Genomic DNA, 11,506 nt, shown 5'->3' on the forward strand with positions numbered 1-11,506 from the left:
CGTCCTCGCGCGCATCGATTTTGGCCGCCGCATCGATTTTTTTACTATTTACTATTCTCAAAATGGCGCTGAAAATACCAAGAAATTCATAATTCTCGTCCCAGCCCGCTCCCCGCCCGCATCGAATTTCAGTTGCCGCATCGACTTTTTTGATATTTACTATTTTTTCGGCCGCCGAAAAAAAAAAAAATATCGACAATTCACCTACCAATTGTGATTTCTCATTGCTAAATACGCCTTGCGTCCTCTGCTTAGTACAGCTGTAGCTTCTGTAGTGCGTAACGCATGCATTTCACACTGCGCGAGCTCGGCAAGAAGGAATGACCCACAAAGCAGTCGAACTGTAGTTGGATGGGCGCGCGGCGGGCCTGACCTGGGCTGTGCAATGTACAGCGCACTCGGTACATTGTGAACGCGATAGCGGCAACATTTTTTTTTTCGAACAATCGCTGATATTCCACGCATATTTTGCGCATTGTCCGTATTATTCCCCGTTTCTCATATTTTAAGCGGATGAATTGTACTGTGCAAATGCTTGTGAGGATTGTATCGAGTTTGTATGTATACATTTTCATGTCATTGTGACTATGTGCATGTGTGTGCAGTGTCGGAAGGTACGGTGCCAGTGCATTAGTGGCCGTGCCGGCCGCGTATGCGTGTCTGTACTGTAGCTGTCAGGGTCCCCATCCCCCTGGTCTGTCAGCTGTCTGCACGCACGCATGAACACATTCAAATGTGTAAAGGCCCAAACACTCTGCTCTGTAACGTTGCATCTGACGGCGATATAATTTATACTAGTATTCTATTTTGAAGAGAATATGAATGCGCTTTTCCAGCAAATGTAGAATTATTAAATGGGTGTATCTACAAAATGAATAACTCTTCCACGGATTCTGGTTTGTCTCGTATTTCTGCGGGATACTTTTCTTTATACGATGTAAATTCATGGACACGGCCGTGAGTCGTATCACCTGTAGTTTGATTGAATCATTCATCATCCAAATGATGAGTGATTATCAAATGTCTTTTTAGAACATGAAGAAACATCTTTAAATGTTTAATGCTATAATGCCATAACAGTATCATTTTGACATCCATTGTACCAGCCAGTTTCCACTTGAATGTGCTACATTGTACTGTGAAGAGATGCAGATAGGCCTACAGCGCAGCTGTGTGGACACAAAAAGTCACAAACACCAATGATAAATAAAGCAGTGTTTTGAATATCATGGAATTTATTTCAGTCGTACATTTGTTGATAGAGTGTTTTATACCTGTTTCAATTAATAGCACAATACATCAGAATTGCAAGTACACTGGTATCAGAAATGCCATTACAACACTAAATACCAGTATTAAGATGGTCATTTTCCCTTGACATCTGTAGTGGAAAGGAAAAGCAAATGTATTTCTGCATGCATGAAGTTTCATTTCAAGTATGGTACATAATATTTATATCTATTTGTTTGAAAATGCACAGAGTGCTGGCAAGACATACACTTGGGACCAGTGGTCTCTCATAACGCAGCTACCGCATACCAGAGTGATATTTCATTTCATAAATTGGATATAGAAAATAGTAAAGCCCTCTCTCGTTACCTTTCTCAGAATTACCGGACGAGAAACGCATGTTACTTTCATTTTGACAATCCTCGAAAAAATAGTAAAATATCAAATAGTAAGGACCTCCCTCATCGCCTTGCTCAAAAAACCCGGACGAGAAACTACTTTCTTTTTTTACTTGGCCTAATAAAACTTATCTTCCGGAGCTTCCCTTGTCTAGATTCTACATTTATTCAGCTGTTTGCTAAATTTAAAGCTTCAAGTCACTACTCACTGCATACATAAATTTTACCGTTCGTTATGTCTTGAGCTTGATGTAAATTAGTGACTAGGCTCTAGCCTCTAACACAATTATACTAGACTAAGTGGAGTGTTAACTTTGTGTTTGGAAAATTTAAATTTAATGGAGAATTATAGGTAATACGAAGATCTAACGTTACTAGTAACTGTACTAGGATAGTCATTTAGTCAACCCATATAAATTTATTCATATACCATAGCTAGTTCATAATGACCCCGGCGCGGGGCGCTGTAACACAGTAACGACAACGTATTGCCTGGGGTCGCTGCTGCGGTTAAGTTCATGTCATAACTGTGTGAAAATTGGGTGTAGGAGGCACTGTTCAATAGATAGACCATATAGAGGGTCTATAGCATGGCAAGTCTGTACCCTTGTCTTGAGTGTGGGCCATTTTGGCCCTTCATTATGAAGCTGTACGACTGTCCTGATGCTGAAGCGCCATATAGGCATAGCGGTAATACATATGAACAGTACACAGGCAAGCATCATCACTCAGCAAAGCAAGGCGGTCGGCGGGGACTTACCTTTTTGATGTTGTATAGCCTAGCAAGCATTCCTGCACCGCGATCATTCAGAATGGTCAGCTTTTCAGCCAGCTTCATCTGCCCTTGTGAGGTTGGCATTCTGACAGACATGTTGGTGTTTCTGAATGATCATCAATTTGAGAGATTTTTGCCGATTACTTCTCCCGCAGAACATCAGACTCGCACACAGGTCACAGGTGTGGTCTGCTCGACGCTCTATGCGAACATCTCATAGATCAGTGATTGACAGAACTGAAGTTAGCAATAAATTTTCGATCAGGAAGTAATCGCAAATTATCCACGGTTAATTATCTATTTCAAGCTTTGTGAAGTAATAGCATTTTATTATTTTATTTCAAACGTTTAATTTACCCATCAGTTGCTATCTAAGTGACATTGCCATTTTGTTTTTGTACTTATTTCAATAATCCAGTACGTTGTCGTTATTATATAGTGGCTAACTTCAGGCAGATCTCCGAATGCGGAAGATGTTGGCGAGTCGATTGTAGGACAACAATGATAACGGGGGTTATCATAGTGCCATGGTGCAAACCTCACCGACGGGTTCCGCTGTAATGGATCTGAGCGTTGACCGCGGCGGGAGTGAAGGGAAAACCCGAGGTACAGTACCTATAGGCCTACCTCCATGGGGTAAACAAACCACCAGTGGCTGTATGGTATACATCATCCATGCTCATACAATGACAACAATTTCCATTTCAAGTGACGTTTATTTCCTTCAACACTTCAATGACCATGATCGCTACATGATCAGCTGACAATGAAAATTTATATTGAAAGGGGCGTGGCATCAAACAGCACAGCTCGCATCAATTGGGCACTCACCTATAACAAACAAACGAACACACAACAACACACAAACATATAAACAAACAGCCCTAGATTGACACATATGTTGTATAGGAAAATTATAAGCATAATATTTACAAAAGCTGAATCCGTTCGTTGCACACTTATTATTATATGTATAGACCTAACAACTGAATACAAAAAGTAGAGGACTTATATTGGATTTTTTTTTTTTTTTTTAGTATAGGCCTACTTGGTAATATTTCCATTTCATGTAGTAATTGCTGAAGTTTTCAAATTCCATTAAAATTCAATGGAAAGGAAACTTTAAACGCAAGATCAATACTTACAAATCAGATAAAATAGGAGGACCCTCTCGGAAAGCCGCCAGAACTGAGAGGCTGCCCTGCGATGGGTATATTAGCAAATCTAGAAAATGCAAATAAAAGAAAAGTAAGACGGTACTTCGGTTGTTGTCTATTGCAAATAGAAATACCTCAAAAACTATAATTCCGCAATATTGTTGCGTGACTTTCTCATTTACTGCGCAAACTATACAAGTGATATTTAAGCGCATGCAGCGACTGAGCGGGTGGGGGTGGGAGGGGGATCACGACCGGGAGCCACGTGTTGCATGTTTAGAAGTGAAAGTCAACAATCTGGTGCATGCCTTGGATTGAATGTTTGAAAATTGTTCATTTAGAAAAGAAGACGATACTTTGGTTATCTATCAATTTGCAAAAGCCAGTGGTAAAAATAAGAACAAACTAAGTTCTTTTATTTAGTCGTATAGTGTGATTTCTCATTTAGATCAGCTAACACTATAGTGTCATGTATAGGCGCAGTGACAGAGCAGGAGGCTAGGGTGGGGTGTGGGGTGGAGGATATATCCTGGGGGTACAATGTCACTGCCTGGAAAGCAGTAGATGACAGGTTGGAGATTCCCTCTGGTTCCTTTTTCCCGACATGTTTGTTAAAAAAAATCTGGTAAATCAGCAGTTGTGATCTTACATATTTGATTTGTACAGAGGGAGACAAATTGAAGAAAACTCATACCCCATTATCTTCACCCTCTGCTTAACAGTCTCTTTGCCTCGGACTGTATATTTAATAATGTCGAAATTTCGGAGCTTTGACATCTATGCAACAAGTTGATCATCGCGTCACTGCATGCAGGCAAGCAGGGATACCATGGTGGTATATAGTGTCGCTGCCCGGAAAGCAGTGGATGGCAGTGAATCCCAGTGGTTTCATTTCTTTTTTAGGACATGTTTGTTAGATTGTAGATCAGCAGTTGCGATCATAAAAATGCAGAGGGTGACAATATTGATAACATTGATTATATAGCAGGGCGCTTATCATCCAACTCGACACCGCGATATATTCTTCAGACACTTCGCTTCCAACATGTTCTTCAGGTTTATAATAATGTTCCTATTGTTTTATGATTTTGTGGTTGACGTATAGTTGATGTTATTGTTGTTCTTGGGGGGTTTTTTTAATAATTCATACAGTATGTTTCAAAAACACATACTCACGCATAAAAATTTATATTGTAGACTTCATTCGAATTTAATTCAAAGATACAAAGAAATATTTACAAACACACACACACACACACACATACACACACACACAAGAAATGGTTGCACGTCACGAGCTAGACGTCCACGAGTCAAAAGTCCAAGAGTCGTTTCGTAACGACACGAAACTAAACGAAGAGTCATTTTGATACCGCCCACTAGCAATACTGCCACGAGTCATTATACTGCCAATGAGTACAACCCATGATCACGACTTATATAACTCACGAGTCATACAGCACACGAACTATTATAGACACTAAGTGAACAGGGCCCAGAGATCGATATAAAAAACAGACCCATGAACTTGGATACAATGTATATAATATTGCCTTGTGCCTAACTCGTGGGCCTGTTTTACTTGAACTCCTGCGCTGTGATGACTCGAGGCTGTATGACTCATGGACTTTTTTTTTTCAATGTCATAGATCGTGGGATGTCCCCAAAGAAAATATGACCCAGCGAGTATGCCACTCACCAATGCTGTTTTTTAGAGATTCGTAAATGTAAGGAATGAAAATATATGCAAAGAAAGAAATATATGAAGACACTCAGCAATATGCTTACAAAGCTCTTACATCGTATTATTCAAGTTGATCAGTTCGATTAATGTTGTTTGATCACACACACACACACACACACACACACACACTGCGAAAATAACACAGAAGTTCCCCTTCGGTTGCTAATAATGACCATTGCAGAGTCTAATTGATATTATCTTTCAATATTGTTGCTCCTTTTCAGTGCATAGGACAATCAGCAGTGGAACGCGCGAGAAATAGACCATAATATTTCCTAGCCATGTATACTTCTCAGAGAAACAGAGTCAGATTCAATTCAACCACGATTATACATGTCTGTGCTGAAGCAAACAATTCAAAATTTTCTTCCTATTTATCATGAAGGACGGTAACGGTCGAGTAGGAAAGAGAAACAGAAAATAGGGTCTATATACAATCTGACTTTATTCTTACATTGTTCTACAACACAACAATCAAATAATAAATTACCGTATACTCACCTGAAAATGATTACAAAAATGAATGAAAGAAATAGGAACAGATGTAACACAAAGGGGTTAATTGGGTGCATGTTTCAAATGTGAATATCAATAAGTGCATGGCTACCTATACATGTATACTCGATATTTATATAGGTCAACGATGTACAATTATTGAATTAGGATCCTGAGCAAACGCACCATTGTTGGTCTCTCATTAGGTTTTGAAATTTCGATATAAAGACTCAAATCAAACCGAAGCGAGCATAATATCTCGACAACCTCCGCAACGGTCAGAATTTACCGAACTGCTCTGTTCAGAATCGCCACTGCAGCGAAAGGTAGGGTCCATAATTATATTTAACATGAAAACTTTCTAGACAGCAGCCTTCCCGATCAGATCATAAATTTTCGTCACCTTTATGTGAGAGTGTCAGATGATTGATTGTATGTCGTTTCAAGCTTGGCTTTTACTTTTACAACTCCTTTCCTCCTCTCATGCTCGAGTAGACTATTATAACGTGTCCATATTGTGAATGATGTGTGACATATTGTGGGAACCGGGCGCCTTTGAATGTTTCTACAGATAAAATGGCGCTATATATAAATGCTGTTTCATCATCATCATCATCTAGGATACTTTTACCATAGTATGTTCCCTTATAGCGTTTACTTTATTCGTATATTTACTCAGGTTGCTATCATCCGGGTTTTTTTTTTTTTTTTTTTTGCTATCTACGTAACAATAGGGACACTTTAATTCTTTTCTTTCAGGCCGGTCATCTCAGTGCCATCCTGCAATGGCAAGCATTAGTGTATGGATTATGTACACGTAATGTGCTAGTAATCAAGCTGAATGTATAAATGATGGCCTTAGTTTGGCAACAAGACTTGAAAACATCACTTGAATTTTCTCAAAGTTCATCATTGAACTTAGTTTTCACTGTGTTGCCTCACAAAATTGAGAAATTAGAGAATCATGCTCTACGCATGCACGTATCGATCCTGCGATGTAGTAATTGTTTTGAATTTGGAAGACTTTCATAGTATATCTGCAAAGGTCTCGAATTAGGGAATTTCCCCCTATAATCTGTCATTAAGTCTTTGGTGTGTGAATCCACGATTGAATCCCGGAGGCTACCTCCGATATCAGCTTTAACTCTGTCAGGACCACCCTGCTAAAATCTATACTCATATTGCGTATGAACATGTTGCTAAAGGTCTGAAAGAGTGAACTGAATCCAAGGGGAAGTCAGTATCAAAATAGTGAGAGTTATTGTATCTCCTTTCCGGGTTTGTAGTGGCTCACAAACTGCATAATATTGCCAGCGTACGCCAAGGTAAAATATTCATATCCTAAATGTGGGTAAGATATTCATTTTCAGGGGATCAATCATTAAATCTCTGCTCTATTGAGTATGAGATGATAACTGTTGATGAAGAGAAACATTTTTTTTTTAATTTCCTGACCTATTTTCATCAATATTCTCTTCATTTCAGAATACACGCTGTGCCAGTCGTATCTTATATACCTTAGAGTGTATTTCACCTTATAACCAGAGTGTCAATCGTTTTTGGAAAAAAAAACAACAACGACAACAACGTACGATGATGAGTGAACAAGTTAATGAAACGGCTGGACTGATCTCGTTCACACTATCATCTATCAGTGTAAATACACAGTGGACAGTGGAAACAGTAGAAAATGCGACGTTGTTCATTGTGACGTCAGTGCGTGTCATAAAGGGATCTGGTTGGGTGTGGCACTTCATTTGGTCCTGGTCGACAGTCCTACAGCTGATATGCTCCGTGCTGGGAATCTTTGGCAATCTACTCGTTCTACTGGCCTTATTCAAACGTGGTGCTACACACCACACCACGGATATCTTCATAGGGGCACTTGGGCTGGCAGATTTTCTTACATCGGTGTTCATTTTACCACTTCCGGTGGCGAAGGGAGTCCCAGACACTTTGGGAGGAGCCATATACTGCAAGGTGATCTTTTCTCGCTTTCTGATGTGGATGTCCATCCACGCCTCGGCCTACACCCTGACTGGTATGTCTGTTGAGCGATTCCTGGCCGTGATCTTCCCGCTGCGATTCAGCCAGTGGGTCACTCGTCGACGAGTGATCATCTACATCACGGCTGTCTGGATGTGCGCAGTGCCATCGAGTCTGTTTACCATCACCTACGAAGTGTCGGACGAGGGGTGCAAGGATACCAAGACACGCCAAGACCGCAATGTGGTGACCAACTACCTGTTCGTGCTTCGCATCGGTATCCCTGCACTTACCATGACTCTAACCCACATCATCATGGCCGTGTTTCTCCACCGCCAAGCAAACCGACATATTTCCATGGCAACCAAGGATGGAGGAGCTCCGATGCGCCACATCGCTGCGCGCAACCGTGTGGTGAAGATGACCGCTATTGTAGTCCTCGTATATCTGCTGAGTATCGGTCCTCACCAGATAGCTGTAACGACCACCTTCCTCAGGGGTAACCTCTCGGCCTACCTTTTCAGTCCACTCTATTACGTTTTCACGTTTTTGGCCTTCATCAACTCTTGCGCCAACCCGTTTATCTACGCAGCGCGCTACCCAAAGTTCCGTAGAGCAATTCTCGATATCTTCAAGACTACATCCAAAGGAGGAAACAAAGCGCTCTTTGATAATACGCTTGATTCCACTGGAAAGTCGAGAAACACACAGCACAAGCAACCAGCTATCTATCATGTCTCTCAAAATCCTTAAGAGTATAGGTCAAATCACCCCCCCCCAAAAAAAAAAAATGTACGTTTAATGGATTGATCCCACTGTTATCAGTAAATACGTGTTAACGCGCAATTTTACCTAACAAAAGAAGCAACTGTCCTCTAAATATCTAAATTTATCACACAAAATGTAATGAGAAACATTTAACGACGGAAAATAAGCAACCCGAAAAAGTGCGTATAACTACGTAAAGGAAGTGAAATCTCCAAATAGAGTACATTGAATACGACATACATTGACACCATTCTCAAATAATGTTTGAAATGACAGAACAAGTGATTTTGACAAGGAAACAGAAGCACTGGAAAAGATAGGCCTATGATATACAGAATAACTTATTATCAATCTAAACAGAAGAAAACTATATACAGGAAGGAACTGACAGAAAAAAAATGTGTGGAAAAAAAAACGTCGAAATCAAAGAAGATTAAAAAAAGGACAAAGGGTATGAATCTTTGGCCCCGTTGTGTCAACAGTGAAAAATTATGTTGATATTATTTGCAGTGTAATAAAACTGATAACTGATACGATTCCCACGAGAGTGTCACACTGGACTTGGAGGGGGGGGGGGGAGGGTCGAGTTCATATTCGTGAACGTGAGACCTGCACGTGCTTTGTTTTATGGATGCGTATACTTATTGTATAATAACTTGTTTTCTCAGAGTGATTTGCACGTGAGTTAAAAATGTTGAATGTGATTAATGAGGACAGTTGGTTGGAGCATGACAAGTTTTAGACAAAAACAATCTGTAGTGCCACCGAATCCTGGAAATAATGATAATAAAGAGAGATTGAGAGATAGATACTATTTAACATTCAGAAGTCTCCTGATCTCGACCCACGACAATTTTATGATAGCTCTGTACCAACAGAAGAAGAAGACGCACAAGGAAGAGTTATAGAGAGCACACACGGTATCTGGTATCATGGAGAGAGTCAAACGTCAAGTATAAGCACACATTGGAATATGCAGGGAGGTGGGAGGAGACCACTCGTAGTGATGTATAGGCGAGGGATCGATCCTGATTCTTGTATATCACACGATATGCTTCTGTAGATGAGATATAATGTTCATGTAACATTTTTGTGTTGAAGTACATTGTAATGATTGCTTTGTGCAAAGGTAATATTTTAGAAGATTTATATTATTAACGATTATATGATATTTTACTGTATTAACGATTATATGATATTACACTGTACAACATTATATTGCACTGATTACATCATGGCACAATATACCATCTAGATAATTATTGTAATGTGTTTTGTTGGTAGATCTTAATGAAGGTCATGATCATGACAGGCTGAAATCTTGATTAAATGGAAAAGCAGAGAGCAACATCAGCCTCAAACTTGATTTCTTCAATTCATTCATTCATTCGTCATTCCTTCCTTCCTTCATTCATTCATTCATTCATTCATTCATTCATTCATTCATTCATTCATTCATTCATTCATTCATCTTTATTGGTCGATATGCCAGACACAGAAAGTTTGTTTCCATTAACATTACATTGTACCAAAATAATCATGACAATACAAACACGTCTCACATCACAATTACATATCTCAATGAAAGGTACAATGTACACAAACAACATTCCACATATACATATTCTTGTTTCCACATCAAATGATTTAATGGTTTTGTGTTCGGTGAAATGGGAGTTTATAGGAAGTATAAAAAGAAAAGATGACAAAAGAAATTTCAAATTTTCAACTTGAGTTTCTCGATGTTAAATTCTGTATGGGGTCTAATGAGAAAAAAAAAACAGCTACAATTTTCAAAGACGATGAGAATAAAGTAGGTTGATATAGTTAATATTAATCCGTGTGACATTTCAGTTCCATGAATGAGGAGAGGTATACGAGAGATGAAACTATTTAGTATGGACTATTACTGTTCACTATACTCTTGTAAATTTGCTCACTATGTATATAGAAAAGTTATTACTTTCTACAAGTTGCACAACGCCTTAATAACTGAAAGACTCGAGGAGAGACTAAAATAGAGGCTTTCGTCCCCACCGAGTCCCATTTCGTTTTTACAGCAAACTTTGACACGGCGGAAGAGCTTTTAATGACATGATGTCACTTCAATGAGCTTACACTTCATATCAAAACCCTATGAGGCTCAATAACATACTATAAAGTAGGCCTGTATCTCGGCCTGTATATCCAACAGCTACTACACAGAAAACTTCGTAAATGCAGAAATGCTGAAATGTAAAGATGTTTTAAAGGAAAAAAAAGTAACTTTCGATGTTTCACTTTATTTTGCATTTTCTCATCGGTGTATTATAGTTTGTGATATCAGTTGACGCATTGAAGCGTGCCGCCATCAGATGGACATTCCCTATTAATAAGATTACAGCTGCACCTCAGGAGTTCTTGAAAGTCAGCGAATTTATGCATTTGACTCTTTAGAGACACTCGCAAAAAGTAGGTCGTGAAAATCATTTTATTTTTCAATTAGATAATTTGACTTTTTTCACTTTGTCACGTATAGGTAATTTGACTCTTTCAGGTATACGAGCAGCGTTTTTCTTTTATTTAATCGGTGAAAATAAATTTCAAGGATTTTAAACCGTCAAACCGACCAACGACGATGTTTGAATCACGTTATCGAAATTTCTCATATAGCTCATGGCCATGGACTTCTACTTTTGAAACACGTACGTAAGTTGAAGTGCTGTATACTATGAAGTGAAGGCAAGTAAAATCAAATCGCATCTGTTGTTGCTGCCAAGGAGAATTTACAAATTAAATAAAGATGTTGACAGGAGAACATAGAGAAAGAACAAAATGTGATTCTCAGGTAGGTTCCTCAATAAATTTTTGTTTTGTTTTGGTTTATTTTTGTTGAAATTGTATTAACCCACAATTTTGTACAATACTCCACTGCAAACAAAAATTAGTTATATTGTTAAACAACTTTAGTCAC

At 39.0% G+C, this 11,506-nt stretch overlaps 2 protein-coding genes across 2 annotated transcripts in view; one reads left to right on the forward strand and one right to left on the reverse strand.

Annotated features, from left to right (window-relative positions):
- LOC139733036 (nck-associated protein 1-like) overlaps positions 1 to 2,601 on the reverse strand; it is a 30,858-nt gene extending 28,257 nt beyond the window's left edge. Inside the window, exon 1 of the mRNA XM_071643880.1 lies at positions 2,389 to 2,601. Coding sequence (XP_071499981.1) covers positions 2,389 to 2,499 — 111 coding nt within the window. The 5' untranslated portion in view covers positions 2,500 to 2,601. The remainder of the gene's footprint in view (positions 1 to 2,388) is intronic.
- A 329-nt stretch (positions 2,602 to 2,930) lies between these two features.
- Positions 2,931 to 8,538, forward strand: LOC139733080 (galanin receptor 2b-like). The gene is made up of 2 exons (XM_071643921.1): positions 2,931 to 3,009; positions 7,574 to 8,538. The coding sequence occupies exons 1-2, from the start codon at positions 2,931 to 2,933 to the stop codon at positions 8,536 to 8,538; spliced, it is 1,044 nt and encodes a 347-aa protein (XP_071500022.1).
- The last annotated feature ends 2,968 nt before the right edge of the window (positions 8,539 to 11,506 follow it).

This window comes from Diadema antillarum, unplaced genomic scaffold (genome assembly GCF_040938485.1).
Source record: "Diadema antillarum isolate AM-2024a unplaced genomic scaffold, OU_Dant_1.0 seq00000460_RagTag, whole genome shotgun sequence".
Classification (NCBI taxonomy): Eukaryota; Metazoa; Echinodermata; class Echinoidea; order Diadematoida; family Diadematidae; genus Diadema; species Diadema antillarum.